Source organism: Aulostomus chinensis, chromosome 19 (assembly GCF_037954235.1).
Source record: "Aulostomus chinensis isolate RoL2024-O1b breed Wild chromosome 19, RoL_Achi_v1.0, whole genome shotgun sequence".
Lineage (NCBI taxonomy): Eukaryota > Metazoa > Chordata > Actinopteri > Syngnathiformes > Aulostomidae > Aulostomus > Aulostomus chinensis.
The window spans coordinates 10,726,580-10,753,304 of record NC_141338.1 but is presented as its reverse complement, the minus strand read 5'-3'; the positions used below and the strand labels follow the sequence as shown (position 1 = coordinate 10,753,304).

The 26,725-nt window shown below is 42.6% G+C and overlaps 1 protein-coding gene across 3 annotated transcripts in view; it reads left to right on the top strand.

Moving 5' to 3' along the window:
* The window catches only part of bmpr1bb (bone morphogenetic protein receptor, type IBb), a 50,462-nt gene that overhangs the window by 12,742 nt on the left and 10,995 nt on the right, over window positions 1-26,725 (top strand). Inside the window, exon 4 of one of the 3 annotated variants that reach the window (XM_086186681.1) lies at window positions 21,319-21,462. The exons of 1 other annotated variant lie outside the window; for it this stretch is intronic. In XM_086186681.1, the coding sequence (XP_086042807.1) occupies window positions 21,384-21,462 (79 nt within the window). In that variant the 5' untranslated portion in view covers window positions 21,319-21,383. Of the gene's footprint in view, window positions 1-21,043; window positions 21,463-26,725 lie in introns of those variants that run through there. One more of the 3 variants, XM_086186682.1, reaches the window with a different exon arrangement.

Sequence of the window (26,725 nt, the reverse complement as noted above, 5' to 3'; positions counted from 1 at the left end):
CCTGAGCAGCCTGTATTTCTTTTACTCACAGATGTATATTTATGCTGGAGTGAATGTTGACCCAGTACAAACAGATCCCATCATCTTCCTGATGTTCTCTTCGCCGTGACTTGAATGGATGTCTCAGTGCATCTAATTGTTTCTTCACCCGCTGTCTATCTACATTAGACACAGGCTGACAGGGCAGCTGTCGTTCTGCTTGGTCTTGGTCAGTGTTTGCCTCTGTTGAGATCTAGCATGGCGAATTCATGTTATGTGGCTTGTTTGTCACCCTGCTGCAGTCTCTGATCTTGACATTGGACCCCAAAAGGGAATCATCTCGGAGGAATCTGTCAGGCTTTGATCACAGGGCCGTCCGGTGAGAGTGGCGGGTGAATAGAGAGCGCAGAGAGGAGAGCATGATACTGTAGAACGGGTCTATCATCCAGACAAGGACCGTGGATGTCAGGCAGGCGTAAAATCGCTTCCAGTGGTCAGTTGTCAATCAAATTCAAAAGCATAATTTCCTGCTGTGAAACACAAAGAACAAATTACCAGTTATGATTTTATCTGGAAGGTCAAGAGGCACAGATGACTGTCATAAACAAACAGAAACCATAATGAGACTTTAATTGTCCGCCGCGCAGTTTACATTCCATGCAGAGCCTTCAGACTGAGGCTCCACAGATCAGACCAAAAACTGCTGATTAGCATCCGCTTCATAACGTTAAACACGCTGGAGGAGGAAGATCGTCCTGACATTGTTGTGACACTCAACACAGCCTCCTGGAAGCGGTTGGATCCAAAGATGGCACGATTGCTGTTATTTACCAGCTGTGTTTCTCCTGCAGCACGTTGCTGAACACAGGCCACACGGTTAAACTTGAACGCTGGTTTAGGGTTTTCCCTTCAGCAGCAGTTGGGTTTATTTTCAGTTTTGTCTGTTCCTCTTCTGTAATCTGACCAAGCTGGCATTCTTGGTTATGACTCGTCCTTTTGAGTAAATTTGGTCAGTACTACTGATTGATTTTACTTATTTCTGAACTTCTCACTGAGAAAATCTGGTCTGGAAGCTAATTTCCCAGCAGCTGAAGCTAATGTAAGTAGCAAACTAGAAAACCTAGCGGTTTCTACAGCTGATATTCATTTTTAATTATTAGAGAAAGTAGATTACCCCCCCCCCCCCCCCAAAAAAAAAACAACTTACTGTTGGGTACTAGTTCAAAAGTGAACTGTACCCAGCTCTACATACTTAGTGGAATTCTTCTTCATTCTTATTTTCACATTTACACAGTCGGGACTGAACATTTCAGTCAAACTCCCCCAAAACTGCTGTCAAAAAGATCTTATACACACTAAATTAGAATTAGAATGTAGCCACCAAATGTCTGGTTTTATGATTAAGAATGCAGCTTTGCAGAGTCTTGTCAGGTGCCATTAATGTAAGCAATAAATCCAGACTTTAAACATGTTCTGAATTGCATATGTATTTTGAACCAGCATGATTGAACAAATGACACCCTTGTGTTCTAAACCAGCCTGGTGCAACAGCGCAGCAATAAATCTGGATGTTTTTAATAGTGGGTTCTGACAGGACTGTGCTGTAGGGGTTCAGTTCACTCCAACTCTGTAAATTGTGGTATATTGATACACTTAAGTGTTTATATGTGTGTCTGCGCAGCCGTTTAGACACCTTGGGAATGTCTTCGCGTACACCACAAATGAAAGCTTATAACGTGTAACGTTAATGTTAAGGTGTCTCTTCAGGTTTGTGGTTTTCCCTTCATGGCTTCTCTCCTGCCAACTTCCCACTGTATTGTATTTGAAGACGGTCCAAATATCAACCTGCTTTATTTTTGTCTTTTTTTTTGTAAGAAGCCCCGCTGGCATCAGGTGCATTCCCTGTCACTGCTTCATGTTGGCGCAGCTCCCACAGCTGCAGGATGCATCTACATCCAGGTTTGATGTACACAGGAAGAGAAAGAGGCATTGCAGCCATTGCATAAAAAGACTTTATGTCAATAAAATAGTTTTCTTCCTCTTTTTTTTTTCTTTTTGTAAGGACACAGTCCTAAACAGATTTACCTACACACACACATACACCATGAGCACATAAACACATACGATGTGTAATTATAACACACAAATATACATTAGAGATCTGTTGCACTTTCTTTACTTCCAGTCCATCCATTTTCTACCGCTTATCCTGCTGAGGGTCGTGGGGGGGCTGGAGCCTAGTACCTGGAGAGAACCCATGCAGGCACAGGGAGAACATGCAAACTCCACACAGAGAGACCCCGTAATCAAGCCGGGGCTCAAACTAGGAACCTTCTTGCTGTGAAGCAGCAGTGCTAACCACTGCACCACCATGCCACCCCCTCTTCGCTCCCGGTTTAAAGGTCAAATGACTCTGCAGCTGTACCAGCTCAAACCTACATACAAGCTCTGCTATCAAAAATATACATGGAAGAATTATATTTTGTCCCCTCTGCTGGCTGGTTACTTCAATGACTTTTTGCCGTCTCTGCCACAAATTCGACCCGTCTGTGCTCAGGCAGCACTGGAACACTAAATTATAATATCACATATCAGTTCCACCTCTGTGGTCGAGGGTTCTACTGTGAAAACATGACTGGATTCCTCCTGTAGATCTGTGTTAGAACCAACACACTTGTAACAGGCTGTACTGGCACACGCATCCTTTCTCTCCTCCAGGTATTCTTCATCTCTGAATACAGGGCTGTTTGGAATATTTGAGGATCTTTCCAAGACCACTTCCTTCCTTAGCAAGACTCCTTACTTCTCCTTATTCATGTACAGGACCATACTGCACCAGTAAGCCCCTTAATCCACCTCAGCTGTTCAACTGTAAATACAATTAACCCCAGTAATTGTGTGATGTTGACTTTGGGTTTTGTACACTTTCTCACTGACTGCCAGTAGCCTGTGCTCTCTGAGGATGACATCATAGGTTTCAGGTTGCCCGCTATGGCTTCGGTTCCCAGGGGGTCAAAGAGCCCGAGCGTAGACAAGGAGAGTAGATCCTGTATTATACAGACACGCCTCTCTTTCCCCTCCTCTTAACAGGCACAGCTGACCCCTCTGGTACCTCGCTTTGAGCTCCGACGTGGTTGTAATCTCACTTATGATGTGCTGACAGATGTGTGTTCCTCTTGTGTAGATACTGTCTCCGTTCCGGAATTAGCTGAGTAAATAAAAACTCAGCCTCACAGAAGCCTAAGAAATCTGTGCTTGCGCTGTTTTGTCTGATTTTTCTTAAGTGTGTTTGTGCTGCTGTCTATGTCTATGTCTGCTTATGTGTACACTTCCTTCAGTTTCATAAAAGCGGCCTTGCAGTTTACTCTGAAGACAGATTTTTGGAAAAAAAAAGCATTGCATAAGAGCACATTGAAGTGCTTTTTTTCATCCTCCTTTGAGTTCACGTCAGTGTCAGTTTTTCTGTCAATCATCTATTTTTGAGTCACTGAAGTCAAAATTTTTCCCCGCACCTGGCAGTTGAGCTCAGAACACCCATAAACAACTGTAGTTCTGAAGAGTTTTGGAATCACCTACTTTTAAAACTTGAGGATGACTTAAAAACAAGGTCTGTAGTGAGGGATTTGTCCGTAATCCCGTATTGATCCTTCCTAGACAGGCTGTCTGGTGGACTGACACTCGGCCATACCTACAGCCACGCTGGCTGCATGCCTCACCACAGCTAACTATAGAAGCAGATACAAGCTCGGGCCCATCTGTGGCACATTCGCTGAATCATATAGTGGAGACGTTATGTAGGGATCCAGAAAGGCAAAATCACCCACTTTGTTCACCGTAATTGGTTTACACATCAGTCCCGGGAGTGTGTGTGGTGTTCTACAGTTATAGCCAGTTCAACCCCATCCTACTGCTCATATGGATGCATCTGTACTAGGCGGAGAATTTAGCTACATTACAAAAAACAGCTAAGGTTCCGACTTGAAGATTCTCTGTAAATAAACACACATTTAAACCTCATGTATTTGAGTGAGGTGTTGTAAAACTAGACAAGAAACAACAATTATATCCATTTTTCCTGAATTTCAGCAGCATATAAATTGTATGACACAAGATTCACAGTTTATTTATATTTGTCCACCTGTCTGCAAACAAAATAGGATGCGGTTACGGACATTTCTGGACTAACAAGACACGACAAACCAAAGCTATTTTTGAGATGAATGGAAAGTGAGGTGTAAAAGGAAAATTAGTCTGAACTGTGAAATTGGAGAGTGCTTCTTCTTTTCTTCTTCTTTAACAGAGAAGTTAAGAAAATCACTGAAGGTTTTTTTGTTTTTGCTCCAACGGAAATGATTTTTTCGCTCTTCTGCCTCCAGCTATTATGTCAATTCGTTAGCCCTTGATAGACAGATGGTTCATCCAATAAGCTGCGAAGTACTTTTTTTTTTATGTGCAACTTCTCAGGTTGTGGGACATTACAGTGTTGGCCGGCCAGAACTGGAAATCTTTCCACAAGTTGACGGTTTTGCATCCAGCAGACTTCAGTATTCCGCTATCTCCTTCGCTGGCAAGTGTGACTCATTGTCACTTTTGACTCATCTTTTTTGACTGTTCGTTCTTCACATCCTAAATGAAAATGCAGTTCTAAATCACCATGTAAGAAGACAGGAAAAACTAAAGGTAGAGTAGATGTTTGTAGTTTGATTGGTAGATCCGGCCCGCTTTTCTGAAACACCTGTTTCAGCAGCAGTCACCCAAAAATTCCCATCAATCAGTTCAAAGAACTCTGACCAGTGGCCTTGGTGACCAACTGGGGGGCACCGCTGCTTTAAATGTAGGAGGGGGCTTCGATGACTCACATAGCGGTAAAATTTAGATCTATAAAACCAAAGGTGGAAAAAACAATGATGCAACGATTAATTAGGATAAAAGTCAATGCACCAAAGGGATAAGTAACAGAAGAGGAGAAGGTAGAGAGCGAGAGACGGGGGGTGGGGGGGACAATGACTGGAGTGTGATTGAACAACCAGTTGAAACGTGTGTGCTCGCATTCTCGCTTTGTTCCATGAGATCACAGTTGTGGCAGATGCAGGATAGACTGGGAGCAGCTGTTTTACTCCGCGTTCTCCAGTTACAGACGCTGGCAGTGCCTGTTCTCTGGGGATGGGCAGAGGGGCACGTTGTCGAGTCTTAATAGTGTTTGTTCTCTGAGGGTGGGCACAATGAGTCCTCAGACCCAGCAGTATTCTACTAGTGATCTTGGCATCGGAAGAGAGGGATGTGACCGAAGGTGTCAAACAGAGCTGGTCTGGTGACAAGACATAACACACAACTGGTCCCACTCTCCCAGGACCCGTGGCGCCATTAATTACACTAACTCTGGAGGCTACGCTGAGCTCAAAATATTACTGGGAAAGTCACTCATTTTCAGAAGTCAAAGAATTCAATTGTTTAACTCAAATTAATTTGGAATTTTGTGGCACTAATGGGAGTCTCTTTGTTGCACTGGAAACTGATTGGATAAGATCTTGATTTATTCATCAAAAACAAAACAAAGCTCCCAAAGCTCTAGTAGCTGTTTAAACACTAAGCTGGCAAGTTGCATGGTGTCCTGCTGGCAGCGACAAAGTCTACCACTTATGAAGTTGCATTTTTTTAGGAGATATTACTGTGCAGTGTCTATTTCTGTGTGCCCTTTTAGTGTTTTAAAGTAAAAACTCTCATCTTATTTGTATTTTTGTGGAACTTCATAAAATGCGATGCTTGAATCCACTGAGTATAGATATGAATATTTTGGAGGTATTTGTAAAATGTGTATTTTTTTATTAATTAAAATGAATAGCCCATAATACACCACATCAATAACAAAACTCTCTCTGCAGTTCAATATTTAGTTGACTTGGCACAGAATCTATTTCTTCTGCCCCATAATTATCCATATTTTGTTATTGACGTATATAATAGTATCCTGTGCAATTAGTCAAACTTTACATCAATCACACAACCACAATCCAAATAAGTAATGGTTGTAGTTTGTTGTGTATTATATACGTCTCGTTGCCTTGGGGAAGAAAAAAGATTTGAAAAACAGTTTAATAAGGTACATCTGCCAGCAAGTTTCCAGCCTTCAAAGCCGATATCTCAAGTCAAGCGAGCAGAAAACAACAAAATAGAGTTATTTACAAAAAATCAACACTTTTCTTTTGAGTGTGCTTGGCTGCAGTACTTTCTAGATCTGAGGAAAGTGCCTCTCGGCCCTCGGAGTGAGACGCAAGTAAACAGACTAGTTATTTAATAGAGAGTTTTAATGATCTGATGAGTTTGTCAATCATTTTGTAAATCAGATACACAATTTTCATTATCATATTATATCGCAGCTGTGACTCACGGTCAGTGGTGAATATCTGAAATATTTTGGTACTCATTTCCTGCAGTACGGATGCATTGCTGTCTTTTCTCATTAGTCGTCTTAATTCCATTCAGTTGTAGCTTTGTAAAGACATCAAGTGCTGAGCCGCTGTGACCTTTTTTAGTGGACAAAGAAAACAGCAACTGTTTGGAAATCCTTTGCATGTAAAGCAAATGAACAAGGAGGACCCCTTATGGAAGTGATGCTTCAAACTGTGCGGATAAAAGATGCCAACAATGCAAAGTTAGCAGTACATCAGAAGGACTGTAAAGGCTTAAGAAAGGTTAGCAACAGCCGGGTTTTTATTTTTTTCAGCATTAATGAGGCATAAAACAAAATCGCCCAGTAAACTGTTGTGTAGATGTGTGTTTGTCTAACTACAATCTGTGACTGTCTAAGCTAAGCTAAACTAAATTGAGCTAACCCCAATTAGAATGGCAGTGGAGTTTCAAGTTAGAGGAAAAACACTTGATGGAAATGTATCAAACTTTACTTAATTCATAAAATTAATTAGATGATTTAGTTCTTTTTAAAGGCCTCATTTTAAGAGAAAAAATGTTTATCAAACGTGATATTTATCTTCCTATTTTTATGTTGTTTTCCTTTCGAATATTGATATTTATCAAGTTATCTCATCGAAATAAGAAAGTTGTAATTAATACAATGTGATGTCGGAAAGTGGTGGTCATGAAGTGTCTCTGGCAGGCGTCATTTCAATTTGGTAAAAAGCTAAAATGTGCTCTTCCAGTTCACTGCTCAGATGGATTAGTGAGTCGCTCAGGAGTAATAAATACCCCCACTTGTGAGAAAACAACATATTCCTGTACTCCATCCAGAAGGACTGCCTTCTGTGGGTTACTGCATATCCTGGAATTATATAAAAGACCAGCTCGTATTTGACAAACATGAGACTCTCAGTCTGGTCTTTGGTATTTTAGTCATGAACATTAAGTCTGCGGTTGCATGTGATGATGCTCGTTTGTAGCCGGGGCTGCCTGGTGTTGTCTTCCTCCCAGTCAGCAGTGTGGGGACGGTGCCCGCACTGACGCACACTTACAGTAAGTGAAGGAGTGATGTTTCAGAGATGGATAGCATTTCCAGTACTTATCGACTGCTGTGAGGCGGCCGTGGATGACACTGCATTCAGATACATTAGCGGGAGAGGGAGGCTTGACGGCCTGCCTGAGGTTGAGAAGTGAGGAGGGCAGATGTTAAAACATCACCTAGAGTCGGACACCGAGGCATCGATCACAGCCTCATTGCTCTCCTCGCTGCTTCCTGTGTTTTCATCGCGCTATCATTGGGAGAGAGCAAACAACAACGTCAGGGGGGAAAAACGACCCATAGCTCTGTGTCTAATGCACTCAGACCTCCAGGAAGGAAAATTTACATACATAGATTGTCTAATAATATATGTCTGCATGCCCTGATGGAATGGAAATAGTAGCAAACTTTTCTCACAACACACTCACATTTTATTGCACTCACTTTATTATGTGCTCGTCACTGGTATTAAATCTTTCAAATTATGTTAGCTCACAGTCCCTGCATTTATATTGGACATTTTATCTTGGGAAGTCCTGCTGTTGACTTTTATATTATTTCATTTTACATTGAATTTATATTACAATATGAATATAAAATATCTTCCCTGATTGCTGAGTGCGAATCCATATTTGGGAGTGATTACAGGTTCTATTGGACTCAAGTCCTTTCATATGGGGACCCACCCTTTTTTTCCTCCTGATATTTGGCCTCATGGGCTTACGATGGAGGAAACAGATGCAGATTCTTTCTCCACAACACTAGAAGAGCATGAACCTCCTCGAAGATCAGTGTTAAAAAGATGCTATTTTTCATGTTAAAGGCCTCTGAATTCAATTAGATTCAATGTATGTGCAATTGTAGAGCTGTACAACAAAACTTGGTGTCTCCAGCAGTACATGGCAAAGATGTCACGGACTAGCAGACACATTAAAAACTGTACAAGACAGACAGAGGAACAGAGCTGCTCCAAAACTGTATAGCCTTGTGTTTTTAATGTGATGCTGCTCACAGTGGACACACGCAAACACACACACACACACACACTGACAGGTTGCAACCCTTTTTTTGTTGTATTTTTGCAGAGATAATTACAGGTTGTTTATCATTTCTCTGTTTAACACGATATCAATAGTCTCTCCCAAGTTAAAAAAAAAAGCTACAATAAAACAAAGCAGAAAAACAAAGACCTAAAAGAGGGTGAGGGGGGCAAATGGGGGGGGGGGGTCTCACTTCTTCACTGAGACTAAAGAGGAACATGTGCATGAACACTCCACATGAGGTGCATCCAAAGAGCTTTATAATAATTTCATACAGATGTGAGCTATTAAGACAAATGATTGTGTGTCTTCAGACGCTCCCTCTCATGCAATTCCGATACTGACATTACAGAGCGTCAAATCCCCCGCAGTTCAGAATCAAATCTCTGCACGTCCTTGTGAGTGGACTTATTTTTTATAGTTTTCATATTTTTGTAACTTTTTCAATTGCATTTTTTCAGTCTTTCACTGAGCTTAGTACCCAGCATGAGGAAACAAACACTAGCCTGCCTCAGCTACCTTTGCCGGTAGCTGTGGCTTTTGGCCAGGAGCGGGTGTCATCAGGTGGTACACAACCTTCACTGAGTGTTTCGGCCCTCAACCACAACACTCTCTGGTTGGTGGGCCGGCAGTGAGTGGCCAGCTCACTGCCCACCTGCTCCTGACCTCCAGCCTTCCTCCTCTCGCTTGCTCCATAACCAACACGAGGCGCGTTGTGCCCGCTGGCCTCTTCTTGCATCTCTCCCGCTCGATAGTGTCTGCGAGTGAGAGGAGGACTTTATCGTGGCGCCACCTATACCGCCCTTGGGTTAAGGCTGTTTTGCACCCGGACAGTATGTGAGCCAAAGTCCCCCTCTGGCTGCAGAGCTTGCAGAGTGGATCCTCTCTCAGTCCCCATGTGTGCAGATGTGCTGGTGAAGGTAAGGTATCATACACGGACCTCATGAGGAAGGAGATACGGTACGGCTCCAGTCGCCACAGTTCTTGCCATGTGACCTTGCGCTTGGGCAAATCCCATTTTGTCCAAGCTCCCTGAGAACCTTGTTCCACTGCCCTGGCTAGCCGCTTCTCCTGTTCCTTGCTCCGGACCTCCGCTTGCACCATCTCTCGCCTGGTCCTTGCATTTGCACTTCCCCATGTTTGGAAATGGACAGAGCCAAGGCCTTGCCGGTGGATGCATTGGTTGCCGATGATGTCTCGCAGCTTTAGTGAGCTCGCAAGAAGAGGCCAGCGGGCACAACCACAGCAAGAGCTATCACCTTCCTTGAGGAAGGAGCTAGGCCTACCTCGACCGTAAGAAGAAAGCCCAACATTCTTCAGACGGCAAGTTCCTGGGAGATGAGGGTCGACGTGGGGAGGAGACTGCAGTTCCCGGAGGTGGTTCAAACAACCCTCCGGCCAGACATTGTGCTGTGGTCAACCAAAGACCAGAAGATAATTCTGGTTGAAATAACAGTGCCATGGGAGGAAGGCTGTGAAGTGGCCCATGAGAGGAAGACCTCAAAATACCAGCCCCTGATCCAAGACTGCAGAGACAAGGGCTGGCAGGCATGGCTGTTCCCGGTGGAGATCGGGTGCAGGGGCTTCCCAGCCAAGTTGGCTTGGCATTTGATGTCAGCTCTGGGCCTGGATGAGCGGAGCAAGAAGCACGCTGCTCGTAGGATGGGGGAGGAGGCGGAACGCGCCTCGTGTTGGTTATGGAGCAAGCGAGAGGAGGAAGGCTGGAGGTCAGGAGCAGGTGGGCAGTGAGCTGGCCACTCACTGCCGGCCCACCAACCAGAGAGTGTTGTGGTTGAGGGCCGAAACACTCAGTGAAGGTTGTGTACCACCTGATGACACCCGCTCCTGGCCAAAAGCCACAGCTACCGGCAAAGGTAGCTGAGGCAGGCACTCCAAGTGTATGTATCTCTCTTACCAAAACCATAAATAAATACTAACAGGCAATGATAATATTTGAATAATATATGCACATACTGTACGCACGTGTCTATATACACACATGCAGGAGGAACTACTCTCTTTATGAAACAATCTCATGTTTTGACCTGTTTGTATCGCATCTTCTGACAACACAATCCATCTTTTTCTTGTTCGCAATCAAATTAGCCCAAATGTTTTCATGGGTTTCTGTGTTATTCCTCAAATAAAAAGTCTGATTTTTCCCTGGGTTATTATCGTTTCGTTAAAACGTCACATTTCCGCCAGCTCCTTGCGATGACCGTTTTACAAGCCTCATTAAGAGATGGATATCCTTCAGGATCCAAACAAAAAAAAAAAGAAGCTGTTTCCATCTCCTGTGAAGTGCAGTGACTTAAAAACAAACAAAAACAAACAAGGAAATACCACCTCAAATGAGGCTTTTTCTTTTTTTTCTTTTTTTTTTGCTAAATGTTTCCATTTTCCTTGCTACACTTCAAAATGTGCTTGTTGATGGAAACACCGTTTCTCTACATCACAAACTTGGATCATGTCTTTTCTCATTCCCACACTAAGGATGTGAATATTTTAATAACACCCATATTAACAGCTATTTTCTAAAACTCTGGTTTATTTGAAGTCAAACCCTCGGAGGAGAACTGTGAAATGTAAGTTTTGGTTTGAAGTTTCAAAGTAAATATGCAATACAATGCAAAAAGATTCAACGTACTGTAGGTTTTTTTGAACCACTGAGGCAATGTTCTTTTAAAGCCAAAGAACAGGTGTCTGTTTTTCCAGCATGTCATGAGCTTGATAAATGAGAACGCGTACAGACACGGGCAGACTAAGAGGCAGAGAATTATGAAACTGCTTGCTTTTCCCCTTGAATTACATGTTTCTGCAGAGGCTCAACTTAAGCTGTTGGACCGTTTCTCCTAATTAAGAAAAAACCCTGATTGACAAATGAGCTCTAGGTCAACTGGCCTACCAGAGACAGGGTTTTCCTGCCAAGGCTGGAAGGCCCCTGGGTTTCCCATCAGCCACGGAAGCAGATGGTTTAACACTCACTCAGACCTGACCGGGGGAACACAAGTCTCATCTGCTTTTGTTAGAGATGAGGGATTTAACATGGGCGGCTGTGCTGGACGAGATCAAAGTTAGAAATTTCTGATAAATGATTATATGCATTCACGTGTTCATGCTGTAATTCCACTGGAGGGTGTAATTCTGTTAATTATGTTTAATTATATTATTGAGGCACTTCCACATCTGCCACATTTTAATCAGATGCTTAGTCCTTTCCTTATCTGGCCAATAAGTTTCCACAAGAGCTCTCTCTTTTGGGCAGGATATGCAGTTAGTTGGCCCTGAAGGAAGCCCACAATAGTTTTATTGGTGTGTTGTTTCTTGAGTTAATACAGCGAACATCCAACTGTGTTGCAAGTATTGCAGCTTAATGTCCATTTTCTACCTCTACCGTGCATTATTGGATAGAAGTACAATGGTGGAAAAGCACCCACCTCTGCAAAGGTCACTGTGCTCCATTTGCTGCAGCAGGAATTTAAACCTGGTGTATCAACAGCTGGGAGTTTCACACATTGAAATTACAGTGTTTCTCTGTCTGAAAACCAGCACTTCATTTCATTTACTTGATCAATAAGTGACTTCGGTGTGAAAATTCCATTACGATAATTGTATCTTTTCATATCCCCCGCTGTTGTATTCAGTTGCTGTCTGAGTGCGAGTTGATACATCATGAAAGGGTTGGATCACTGGAAAAGACAATCACTTGGTCCTATTCTCAGGCTTAATTTTCAAAAAGCAAAGAGCGAAACTTGCAGAAGAGTTTTGCATTTCGCCGTCACTCCGGAATCAACCTTCGCATGGGCAAAGCAACCAAAGCCAGCACGCTATTCCTTCGTAATGTTTTAAGTGACCACACAGTCAAAGGACTGAGGTGAAAGATGTTTCACTGTTGCCTTCACACCACGGACAAACACACAAAAGAGCTTTCAACGCTACAACCTGGGAGGGGTGCACATGGAAAATATGCACCGAAGACTCCCTCCTCCTGAGCTCTGTCTCAATCATGCACCAACCCCACAGAGCAGGTAGTTTGACCAGAGGCAATGGACTGGCCCCTTCTAGTAATTCCTTTGGAATTATAAAGCAATAAAACAAAATTTATCCAAACACCATTAATCACAATGGCTAGGAGCGTCTATTTTAATGAACAGATTCTTTCTGGAGGCATCTATGGGTACTTAATTTGGCATTTAAACCCCACCTGTCTGTGTCAACTGGTCCGTGGAGAGGTGAATTAACTAAGTCCAATAGTCTGCAGGTTGGGTTGTATCCATTCCTTCATGCATTGCAACAACCAGGAGCGCATTAAAAAGGACCCAGTGTGCAAGAGGCTATAATGACTAATGTGGCTTTTAATGTCTCCAGGTATAGTGTCATTACCTGGAACAACCTGCCTAGATGGGTTCTTTTGCCAGTTTGTCTGAAATAATCAGTCAGATAATTCAAATAAAATAACGTATACAGCCTTAAAATCCAGTTGAATTTTTTTTGAAAGCCTTTTAACCCTTTCGGATCATTTCCCCGGACATGTTTTACACCCATTTCACTGTTTTTTTTTTTCCTATCATTCTTATGACAACATAATAAATACTTAAAAAATGATAAGGAGGTTTAAACCAACCAATCTAAACAGATATTATCATCATGGATAACCAGCAATTGACTTTTAGCATCACAGAGCTAATACTAAGTTAGCTTGCTAGCAAAAGCACGATATGTTGTCCTTGCATGTGAGTACAAAACTTGTTTATCGTAAAATGCAGTGACCGTTACGAAATTGTAAAATGGTAAAACAATTATTTGATAAAAATCTAAGTGAAAAACATTTTACAAATGAAAAACAAAGGAGCTTTTTTCAGTTAGATGTGTTAATGAAAAGTTTGACTTTTTTTTTTTATAAGAAGCTTCCATGGCTTTTTGTTGCTCCCACATTTATTCCCTTCAGTCACCGCAGGCTCACACTTCCACACTGATATTGTTTTTGACAGATTTGACACAAACCGTGTCTTCTAAGCTGCTGTCTTCATTAAACAGTTCCTGCAGCTTCAGTACGACATTCCTACACGCACTCAGTGCACACACACAATTAATGCTTGTTAAGGAGCATGTGATATAGTAAATACACCCCCATTTTCCCGTAATTACAGCCTCTGTCTGAACCTTCCAGGAAGTAAGTGCTCTGGTTGACTTGCTTCCTGTCTTACTGAAAGGTCTAATTTGGGACATCTTATCACTAAAGTTTTGTCTAATTAAAAAGTGAGTCATTTTCTCTCACCCTGCTTTCCCTCCTCCCTGAGTTGGTTTCCGTGATGTTGGGAAGACTCAATTTACTGTCGTTCTGACTAAGACTGGACTTTTAGAGTGCATGTAATCAACTGAAATCAAAATTTGTCTTTCCTTTTCCAACTTGGACTTATATACTATGACAATGCAGCTTCACTCAGCCCTAAATTTGCCTGGTGTTCTGCGCATGTGGGCCTCACCCTTCTGACCTGTTATGAAAGCCAATCCGCACCACCTGACAGAATAAAAACACGTTAAAATCCCGAACCCAACCAAAGTACCCAACATACGCTTTATTTCTGTCTATATACAGTATATCAAGGTTTTACGGATTACCAAAATCACAGCTGTCAAGAACTGGTTTGGTCACCAAAAATACAAAGCCTGTAAAAGTCTAAGAATCTTGCGATAAATATGATAAATATGCGATAATTTTTTCACGGGGCACAAACTGGGTAATTAAAGTCACTGATGAATTTAGAGCTGGCATTCAACAGGGATACCATATGATAACTTGTTTGGTATGTAATGCAACATCAACCACCAGCTGTAGGGGGCCATACTGCCACCTACTGTTTTGGAGGCGGACAATAAATGGTTTCCTCACTGGTTTTTGTATACTGGGGCAACAAGAGTACTCCAGTTCAATGGCCTAATTGTGGCTACAGTACTGCTACAGTGTAGCTCAATTGCAACTGTATCATGTAAATCCACTGACCCATTTTTGTTTCTGACCCTGTTGTAGTGTCTCTCTACTGGTTACTTAGCACGTCAGTGACATGCAGACACACACTGGGGAATCTTTGTGTTTCTGCAGCGCAAACACTGGATGGTGTTCATGGTGAGCAGTCTGGTCGGCCTCTGTTATTGTGGTGAACATCAAGGTTCTGTGTAATAGCAGTATATTTTTCCTTGAACATGTCGTGTTGGTTATTTCAAAAAGGAAATGTGTGTGTGTGTGTGTGGTCATACAGACTAAGATTTTCCTTCAGTATGTGTGTGGTAAGGTACCAGTTCACTAACCATGCGTCGGTCTGAGCACGTTCACTGTTCACAGACATATTGTGGTATAATGCGACCAGGCAGGTGTGAGGGTCACAGCCAGTTTGTGGGCCTGTGTCTTGACCCCTGCTGTCTGCTTTGTCTGACTGTCAGAGGAACCCCTTAATTAGACCCTTTGGTTGGCAGAGTCTGCCTGACGCTGCCCAGCAGACAATCGGGAACAATCCCTTCATTAAATGCTCCTGGTTGACTTGGCAAAAAGAGCTTCACTTTCCCAATAACCGCTGCCCAAAGAAAGCTCAAATTTTCACCTTGAATTTGGAGCAGCTGTTTCTCTTTACTTTACTTTTTAGCAAAATGTTCTGAATCATCAAGTTGCTTTTGAGTGTGTTTTAGGTGTAAATTTTATATTTATTACAGTGCATAAACCACTCGTGTACAGTGTTGCTTACATGCTTTTTCTTAGCCTCTTTCATAGATTAATTATAGGTTTACACTCCATTCCACAGTGTTATTTCAACAAAATATTTCCTCTGTTGCACGTCTGCATTAGAGCAGCTAAAATGCCAGCGTGCAGTGATCAAGTGGCTGGAAAATGAACGGGAACAGATTTTCAACACAAGTACAACTCACTGGTTTCCAGGCCCGCTGACAAAAACAAGAAGGCTCAGAAGAGGTTCATCCGGACCTGGCCCAGTGACCTTCAGGGGTAGAGAGATGGAGTCAGAGAAGGAGGGAGGGGAAGGTTTCGGTTCTGCTGTTCTTGGCTGGCGTGTGTCATTGCACCAGTCGTGGAAAATCACAGAAAACTTCCTTAACAGCACCCTCCAAGCCAGAGGGAGACACCGCATTACATGAAATCCATCTGTATAAGGTTGTGTGGTTGTTTTGTGACCGTTGTGCCCAGTAGGTGAAATCTGAGCCACAGGTGCGACTCACCAGTTGGTTCGCTGAAAGAGCCTTGTGTATTACTGGCTTTCACATTATCAAATATAAAGAGATTACAGCATGTTTGTTTGAGAAACAGATACATCTGTGAGTTAAAAACAAGTTCAAGGAGAAATCTGATCAGCAGACCTGAAATTTAAGCTCCCACTTTGCCACGGTGCATCACAGAAACATCATGTGGTTGTCAGTACTAAAAATATTAATGAATTTCTGTTTGTTTTCCCTTTCAAAACTCACTGACTGGCTACACCAGAAATGTTCATGTGCAGGCTTCACAGTTCTGCTTCGGACATTAGATAGCAGGATGCTTGTGAAGGTGGTCTGTGCACATGTAGTTGGGGAGTGTGTATGAAAACATTTCTTCATCTCCGCTTTCAGTGATAGAACAGATGTGCGTTTGGGGCTCGTCAATATGGAGGAGCTTTGTAAGTCAAGAGGGGATTGAATTGAATCTGTTGTGGGAGAGGGAAGCAGTGGAGGATGATGATAAATCTTCTGAAAGGATGGAGATTTGTTTGCCGCTCTACTATTTTAGACTGAAGTGGCTTTCTTTGTGAAGGACTATTCTAGGAACAGGGACAGTATACACCAAAATGAAAAGGCACGCTTTCCCTTTTGCCTGCAGTGCTATTACCCAACTGGATTGTTTTGGTGCGAGTTGACAGATATGGAGATATCTGCTTCTCTCATCCCAATACAATGAAACTGGATTGTAGGCTGGAATTCACTGGGCAAAAAAACCCCACCAACACCTGCTAACATCTGGCTTTTGTATGCAGAGGGGAAGGGTTTCATGGGTCGCCTTTGATCGGCATTGATGTAAACTCACAACCCAAACATGGTAGTTTAAGCTAACCACACCTCAACCAGTTTGAGAACCCATATTTTTAACAATTAGGTCAAAGGTCCATCACACTTGAAAGAAGAAAAAATCTTTATTGTCACTGTAAAGAAACAACTAGATTTGTCCTCTGCATTCAACCCCACCTTGATCACCATGATTTGAAGTTTTATGTGGATATATGTTGGCGAAACCCACTGAGATACACAAACTACACACAGAAAGGACCTGAGACAGCACCGGGGACCACTGAGCCACCATGGCACTCCAATAAGAGGGGGAGGGGCAGAGTGAGGTGTTGGGATCTGCAATTCTACCGCTAGCTCTCATCCACACACTGGTCCTTTCAGCAGGATGGCACCGTCCTAAGCCGTTTCTATGCTGAGCTTTTCCAACCCTGGTGTAAAAATGACCCCATCGTAATGCTGCTTTGCATGCAGCACCAAACAACCCTGGAATAATGTCGTGCGAGAGTGTGATTTATATATTCGGAAGCATGTCATACTTCGGTGCCTAGTACGATTCAGTCCCACAGATGTCTACTGGGCATTTTTGCTGCCGGATGAATGGTACAACAGGTTTGTCCTTCCGTTACATCTCTATGTATTTTATACAGAGGCGTGGAACCAGAGCAGCAGGCTGTGTAAAAGGGCTTTAGCCTGATACAGCATGACAGACAGAGGGAGGGGAAAGAGGGAGAATCTTGCTGTGACAGCCCTTTCACTCCTTATGAAGGATGTTTTTCTTCCCCCTCAGCATTCTTGTGGACTTCAAAGCGTCAATCTCAGCAGAGTGATGTGGCTTTACTATTGTGTGAACCTTGAATATTCATCAGGCTCTTTTCTTGTCCTGGTAGACTCAGACAGTGCTGGGGAACAGAGGGTCTGCAAAGATCTCAAAGCACAGAAGTTTAACTCTGAACATGGGAAAATCAGTGTGAGGACTTGAGCATTTTTGTTTCTTTTTTTGAGTTGATAATGATATCAATCTGATAAAAGTTGCAATACTCATCCTACAGCATGGTAAGAAAGATATCCTCTCAGTTCTGAAGCTGGTTGATGAAGACAGTGTCACGCTTTCTCGACTCTGGTACCCCAATAGGACCATTTGGACTTAGACAGCTGCATTGCCACGGTAATAAACTGCCTTTCAGGGCTTCTATGACATCAGTTTTAACACTGAGCGGCTGAAAATCCTCCTAATTTCACAGAGCTGTGGCTCGGTTTGGCCCCGGCTGGAACATCGCTCATGATACGCATTCCATCTATGCCTGGACTAATTTCATCATCTGTTCTGCTCTGCCATGGCTTTTTGTTTCACAGGTTAGCGGTGATTATTCACAGCCATCCATCCCGTTCCTCTTGGTGTGTGATGAAAGGTGTATTTGCTCCATTAAAGGCCTCTTCTGAAATTAAAAACCAGGCTAATTTTTATGGTGCATTGTGACAATGCTGCGAGTATTACTGTAAAGGTCTCTATTTCATAAGAAAAGGGTTGTCTTATGAAATGGAGATAGATTATTACAAATAAGTAAGCTGCATTCATTGATCTCTAACTGCTAGAGGCCAGAATGTGGAGAAAACAGACTCTGAAAACAACTTAAAAATTATGTTACAACTAAACAATTTATCTCCCAAATTCTAACATAATGCCCCCAGCACAAAAAAACACCAGCTGTGGAGCACCCTGGACTAAGATGAAATGAACAAAAATGAACAAACAGCGGCTCATGTGGTAGTAATTGTAAATAAGAACAAGTATTTTTGGACCATTTGGCCTCACGTCAAGTTCAACTTTATCTCTTGCCGCGATGCCATTTGCAAAAACAAGTTGGCTGGCGGATCCGTTTGTCAACGTGCAGACTGTCTTTTAGCATCATACCAAGTGAAATCATGTGTACGTTTAACTGTAAAGTGATACTTCATCCCAAAAAGTATTTGTTTATCAGTCCCTCAGAGTTAAATGTCATCTATTCATGAAGAATTCTTTTTTTCACCCCTTTTATTGATTTCTTGTTTGAATCTAGAATTCAGAGAATGCTAGCCACATACTTGTTGCTGGAAGTTAATGGAGACCAAACATTCAAATGTAAAAATAATACACATTGTCAGTGTACAAACTCACAAACACAATGATTTGCATAACCAACTCACTAAAGCAGTTGTTCTGACTTAACCAAGAAGTCATTCAGGGGGGAAAAAATGAACTAATGAATTCAAAGCATCCGAAGGTGAGTCATTGATGAACAAATAATTTGAAGTATCAGTTTAATGTGTTTAATTCAAGGAGTGCCCCTTTAAAGCGCCTTGTGTCCTGGTGCTTGCAAGTCTTCTACTCTATTCCTCATTCCAGTTACAAACATTGTAGTTTCACAGCACAATGGAGGTCCTGACAGAACAATTATTCCAGCAGTATTGATGGAACAATGTGTGTGATGACAGAAATGTTACATTTTTAAAAGGGGGGGGAAAAAATTGGAGAAAAGAAAGGGATGTGAAGAGTTAAAGAAAGCAAGTCTTCCCACTAGTCTGCCCCACTTTCAACCCTCTTATGCAGTGGAGTGACCCCCACCGACAGAGCTCCTCACTCCACTAGACCCCCATCTCTGTGGGCTGGGTAGGCTGTCGAAGAATACAGCGAGGCTCCATGCTGGGTGTGTGATGGAGCGCAGAAAGGTGTGTGAGGTGCACTGACCCATTCACATTGCTCCCCATGCACTCATGCCTCAGAATATAGGTTTACTTATCACATGTAATACACGGAGCTGCACAAATCAGGGGCGACAGCTACAGGGTTGGTGGAACACTGGAGGGGAGAAGTGGCATCTGGGGGCTCTCATTCCCACTCAGCCAGACCCTCAGAGGGGACAGGTGTGGGGTGGAGACTCCCATTTGGTTGTTGTTGTTTTTGCCACCTCCATTACTACTTTTAACACCACGGGACATTTTTGTTTTGTTTTCTGCCATCCATTTGGAAAAGAGAAAAAACAACAACATGGCATTCTTTAAGAGAGGAGTGTCATCTGCGTACAGTCATTTTTAAGTTGTTTGTGATTGTAGTGAACTTGATATAATCTGTCTAAGTGTTCAGTTAATCCTCTTAACTTGTAATCTACATACGTTTCTCACCGGTGGAATGTGTCCCTATTGTTCCCATTTTTGCATGTTTGCATGTGTGTCTGCGTTGTGGATTAGTGTGAAATTGCAAAGATGTAGCGGTGCCTGGAGGTGTGAGCTCTAATCACCCCTGATCATCTGACGTGTGATGGCCTGATCCCTATTAAAAACCCCACAGTGTTTGCGTTTTCACTGTTTTCACACACAAACTCACTCGTGAGGAATTGAATGCGATTCAGCCGATGTCTTAACTTAAATACCAGATTCTTGGTGACGGATTAACGCTTGGTGTTCGCCATTCAGACAACACCTGTGTCTGCAGCTATAGTTGCAAACACATTATGTCAGGATGAGGGAGGTGCTTTTCTCTCCTCATCATTAATGGTGTCGCTTTTCTTTTCCTCTGAGTCTGAAATCTTCTGGAACTTCTTAAAGGGTTCTTGGTAAATATGCAATAAGAAGGTATAGTGCTGTCTTCTTTTTTCACTTTTCATGTTTTTTGTTTGTTTGTGAGTTTATGATGTATGATATTATGAAAAATAATCATTTTTAATGACAATAAAGAAAATACAAACGTTAGTGCAGAAGTATTGTCGCAGTACTGGAATTTCTCATTTTGATGCAGTGTATTAGAAAGAAGCTCTATTTAATATCACTTTGGAAAACGTGGGAGATTCTAAGATTTGATCAATTTGAAAGGCCTGTAATGTGAGATTAAGATTTTATTTCTATTTTGCTGCACCAGTAGCAGACAGCAGAATGACATCAAGACTATATGAATAAGAGAAGTTGGATTAGAAACAACTTTTTATGTATTTTACTTTTTTTCAGCATTTAGTATGAGAATGGATAGCCTTCCTGATAGCAGCCACATTTGGGCAATTTATGACTGAGTTATCTTGGTTTGACTTGGATGAGGTGTAGACTTGTTGATGAGTTGAGACAGCTACGCTTAACTCGGAGTCAATGCCGTTATTCAAGGACAAATGTTGGACACGTGGGCCAACACTGACCGCCATCTGGGTCGCGGTGGCCGATTCACATCATCTAACACAAGTTTTCATCTGGATTCTCGCTTCGCTGCATCAAACAGTCCTGAGATCTGACTTAATACCAAAGAATATGTCCATGTCCTGAGTGTCTGTGTCCCTCCTGGCATACTGTGTCTTTGTATGCCCGTAGCAATAGTTCATAATGCCTTGACTGCTGCGTTTCCCTCCTCATTGGGCCCTGGTTCACCCCCTGTCGCCCTTTTCTTTTATGCCCTTCAGTCTGTGTATGAGTGATGTGTGTGTGAAGGAGAGAGAGAGAGAGAGAGAGAGAGAGAGAAGGGCAGTGTGTGGATTCAGATCTACTCAGCTGTTCCCTCCGATGTGAACTGGTCGTAGAATGGGCCGGACAAATAACACACGGGGAGAACTAAGTAACACCCTCTCCCCCCCGTCCTACCCCCTCTCTCTCTCACTCCTTCTCTGTCTGACTCTCCCAGGCTGTCAGTGTGGTGGAGTAGTTCTGGAGGCTGCGAGGCGGCTGTGGGAAGATCCACAGAGAGAGAGGGAGAGAGAGAGAGAGGGAGAGAGAGAGACTTGCACAGAAAGAGGACTTTGCAGGAGGATATATTACACACTGTCACACCTCCACCTCTCTGCACAGGTGTGTTCGCTGTGGCAGCACCTTGAGGGATTTAAAGGAGGCGGCTGGCTGGTGGTGGTGGCGTGATGGTGGTGTGGCTGCCTCAGGAGTGGGCCTGGCAGGCTCTTCTCCTGGTACTAGCATCACTGAGCCGTGGATCTAATGGTGAGTACTGCCACTATGAAGCTTTCTTGTTGATTGGCTTCTCAAATGTGAAGCAGGAAGGTGCAAAGTGATTAATGTAGCAACTGTTCTGGTACCATCTCATTGTTAACAGCATACTGGGGATGGACTGGTCATGCTGGGAGTTTATCCGTCTATATTTTCCCATGTGGTATTTATGATGAGCAACCTATTAGGATCTCCGCAGAAGCTACCATGACGACGGGTGCTCTTTCATGCCCCCCCCTTCCTCCCCCCTCACGTCATGTTTTGAATAGTTTGGAGATGGACAGCCAGTTGTCTTTTACGATGAATGCCAACAGTGTCATGGTGCCCCGTGAGGTTGTGACAGGCGGGGAGGGTCGACCAGCTCCCAGCCTCAAGTGGCCTCTCAGCTCATAAAGAGAAAGAAAGGAGGAATATTGATCAGTGGAAACCTGATTTAGAAGTTCATGAATGTGCAAGTGCAAACATAAATTGATACAAATAGATAAGTAAGCAATTTTGAACTTGATTCATTCAAGTATGTTAAGTAAGTTATTGTATGTAGCAGCATATTTGGAGGTTTTAAGACATAATTTTTGGCTTTTGATCATTGTTATTTACAGAATTTCTTTTCCAAGCAAGTTGTAAGTTATAATAATGAATAATGAATGCTCAGCCTTAGTTTTAAGTCCTTTTTCATGGCTTAATCTGAAAGGCTCAGTTGCCAAACAAAGCACAGTTGGGTGTCAAGCTGTAAAATCTGGGTGTGCACGTGGGCGTGCACGCACACTCACACACACACACACACACACACACACACACACACACACACACACACACACACACACACATAGAGCGCTTATAAATGTTACCATTAAGAGATGATCTGGAAAATGTCACTGTATTTCCCTTAAAAGACAAACGGTGTACTGTATCTCATTCTTAATTCAGCCCTTATGTTAAATGTTATTGAATGAGAATGTACTCAACATGCTACATTGTGGATAGGTTCAGTCTCTAGCAGGTAAAGAAAAGTTAAAACAAAGGTATTTTTAATCCTGATTCAAAGAGATGCTGGATGTAAATCACGTTGAAGATAAAGAGCAGCTGTAGCCTGACTGACTTGGTCAGCGCTGGCAGGAACTTTCACACTTGGTCCTGAAATACCTCAGGGTCTGATGAAGCTCCATCAGAGAAATTTTCTTTTCTGTGCAGAGTTGGACATCCAGTATAATATCAAGAACGTTTTAGAGTCTATACAGTTGGCAAAATGGATGAACAGTAGAATCCCTGTTTGTTGATACAATTAACTAACAGGAAACATCTCTAAATCGGACCTGTGGACTTCACTAAACCTCCCTCCACAGTGTTAGGCTTCCCCAGTTTCACTTCTTCTGTCCACTTTCTTTCAACAATACTTCATCCATCAGTTGCTTTTTCAGTCTCCGCTGTGACCTGATATTTTAAAGGTCTCCTAAATGAGTTAAACATGTGGGATATTGCCCATAAATCTAAGTAGCAGAGTCAATTTGCCACCTGTTTCTGTGGGCTGTTGAGTCTCACAGGGTGCTTAGATGAGTCCTGGTCTCATTCCTTCTGTTGCAAAGCAGAGACATGCCAAACAAATCTTGGTGTTTGTGATCGATTACACTTAAAAATTATATCATTTTCAGCTGTTTTCCAAGTCGGCACTTTGGCTTTGTATTAGTCCATGTTTGCAATACACGTAACTTTTTGTGTACTGTAGAGGTTCATTATTTTGAACGCTAATATCTACCTCAGAAGAAAACAAACTATTGTGCAACACAACTACAGCAGACACGGGCAAAAAAAGACCAAACCAAAGCACAAAATCTCTTTTTAATTCAGTTATGTCAGTATGTACAGTACCTCTGGAAAACATGTTGCCCACTTACATGTTGCCTGACCTACAACAGGCACACACCAACCCTCCAGCTGGTATAGGGAAGACTGAGAGCTACAGTGAGGACCACTGGCTGTAATGATGACCGCCATCTTGTAGTCTTTGTGATCAGCAGGGTTGATGATGGGCTGTATGGAGCCAGAACAGCTCATCATGTTTTCATTCACTGCGATCCTCGAATACTTGAAAATATCAGTCCAAATGAGTTTTGTCTTTATCAGAAGCCGTTTTCTTTCCTACTTTTACTGTGACGTTTGATAAAAACTGGCTGTTTGCGTTACCAAAGTTTCTAGTTTAAATTTAGGAAACTGGAAACAGGATGGTGGGGATCTGTGAGGGTGGTTGTACTGGTATTTAGAAGTATGTGATTGCACAAAGGGGTTTCTTTTTTTTGGGGGGGGGGGGAGTGTAGATATGGGCTTTCTGATGCTTACAGACTAAATTATATCAAGCCAGTAATAATGCAAACAAATCGATTACAAATAACTTGCGCAAGTGATATGTTGTTAGGGTTTGGAGGATGGTTACCCTGCTCTCCTCAGAGACCAGCTTACTGTTAGCTAGCCTAGCACAATGAATTGTTATGCATTGGATGTCTTAGCATACCTCTGTTAAAAGTCATAGAATACACTTTTCTCCAAAACAGTCTTTGCCTTAATTAATGTAAGTAGGGATTATATAAGATTCTTTATGAACTAGTTTAAAATCATGAGACGATGTAAATCTAGAATCAAACAAATTTCTAGACAAACGAATATCTCAAATGTAGATATTTAACTCACAATATAGAGATGTTGCACTGCAGGTTTTGGAAGCTGAGAGGTCAAACTGGACATGAGCTAACCTGCCCATTTATTACCCTGTGTTGAGCTAAGCTAACAGTCAGCTGGTCTCTGTGGGGCTGAACTCCCTGATGCATGCAGAGGGGAGAGAATTATATCTGTATTGTTGTCTGACTCTGAGGAGGACAGCAAGTAAGTATATTTCCCGAAAAGTTGGCATGTTCCCTTAAAAGCTTAATTTAACCTTTTTCTTTGAAAAAAATTAAACTGTCACTTTAATCACTTCAGATAAACTTTAGGGATTAAATCAACACCAGGTGTTAGGTTTTCAAGGCCTAACACCTGAATGTGAGCTGAATGCTGTGGAATAAAGAACCGGGTGCTGTGCAGCAGACCAGCAACAAAAAAACAGCAGCAATTGGTCCTCAACAGGACCAGGCTCCTCCAGCCCTCTGTGCTCCGCTTCCTGTCAGGATGTGGATACGGTTCCCCCAAACAGAATTTGATCCCCAGGCAGATGTGTCGCTTCAGTGGTCAGGTATGGGACCATAGGCTCTGTGTGTGTGTGTGTGTGTGTGTGTGTGTGTGTGTGTGTGTGTGTGTGTGTGTGTGGGGTGAAGGTGGGGGGGGGGGGGCACGAGTTGTTCATGTGCACCACATGAGTGTATCAGCTTTGTGAGATGTGGAAGCTCTTGCTTGTTCCGTTTATGATAATGGACCAAAGTTGAGTTGTGTTACTTTTGAATGATGCAACATAGTTTTGATCTGAAAACTCTAACCCTGTGATTGGTGCTCACTCACAGTCGCACCAGAAGTGTTCGTTTGTTCTTATAGCTCAAGTCCGAGTGTTTGTGTGTTACTGCTCATATAGCTATGAAAAGATGTTTATATATTGAATGATGTGCTTGTGGGTTTGTGAATGGATCATTCATCTGTTGTTAGCAGTTAGCCTCAAGCTAAATCAAAGTTGCTGGCTCTTTCTGCATTCTAGAGTCAGGAGGGAATACAACGGCTTTCTGAGCTCAAATCATCCTTGTGTGTACTTTGTGCGCTTTCTGGTGTTGCTTAAAGATGTCTGAAACTTTTATTGCTAAAGTGTAACAATTCAAAATCCTTAGGTGTAGTTGTTTGATAGTCTGGCCATATCTGGTGATCTCTTTTTTTTACAACCACCGATCAAACATGGATGCTTCTTGCCATGTTTTGGCGTTCATTATATTGTTTAGTAACACAATGTGGTGATCCAGTTGCAGTTCTCACAGCGTCTGAAATGGAACCCAGCATTACTCAGTGGATTTCTCCTGTAACTCCAGACCACACGGACAGACGGACGAGTAGTAAGATGCTGTTACCGAAAAAGTATGATAAATAGGATTGAGTTGGTGTTTTGAGCTGGGAGATGCACAACCGCACGTAAAAGTGGTAAATATTAACATGGTAAAAGCAAGTTCTGTGTTTGTCTCATCAGTTATTATGAAGTCAGAAAACGTCAGTTTGTCTGTGTGGATATAGCACCTCTCTGCTGTATTCACACCCATGTGCAACATTTTCTCTGTTTAAGGGTGTGTGAATCCATGACAGTTGTATTTCTGAGGATGGGATCAGGCTACAATCTGGAGCAGGGTAGTACCTTCCTTCAATTTGTTGTGGCATGGGAGCTGTGGGTGGTGGGAGCCCTTAGGTGACATTTCTATCCCTTCATAACCTGGTCACAGCCGATAAAGCCAGAACAGGTTGCTGGAAGCTGCACAGTGGAAACAGATGACCTGATGAAAGTATAGCGGCGGGGAAGGGGAAGAGAGATTGGAATGTGCTTTTCAGACACATTCGTGTGTGTGTGTGTGTGTGTGTGTGTGCGTGCATCTACATGATGTGCACACGTGTGAGTGTCCTGTGTGGTAGAGGACTTTGAAGCCTGTAGGGGGTTAAGAGGGATGTGGGTGCAGTGGTGGAGGTTGAAGGAGGATAAATGGCCTCTTTGCAGGTTTGTTGTGACCCCCCTGAGGTCAGAGTGCACTCAGAGGAAGATGTCTGCTGATTTATCATCTCCACCTGGAGGAACTTATCATGCCACAAACCTTTTTATGAGTGGCTTTTATTCTAACCATGTCAACATTTCACCACAAAGCGATCAACACCGATAGCAGCAACTCTGTCTCCTGTTATCTTTGATGGACACTTAAAATCCAATATATGTTATCCATCCATTTTCTTCCACTTATCCTGTTAAGGGTCGGGGGTGGGGTGGGGTGGGGGGGCTGGAGCCTATCCCAGCAGCCTTCGGGCGAGAGGTGGGGTTCACCCTGGACAGGTTGCCATTGCAGGGCCAACAACATATCCAATTAATTTTATGTATGTATGTGTGTGTGTGTGTGTGTGTATATACATATATATATATATATATATATATATATATATATATATATATATATATATATATATATATGAATGTATGTATGTATTTATGTGTGTGTGTGTGTGGACAGTGTCTTGTGGTTGTCTATGAGGGGTCTAGCTCAACTGCTTCAATGCTTTACACTGACATCTACATCATATCCTCTCATAAGTCCAACAT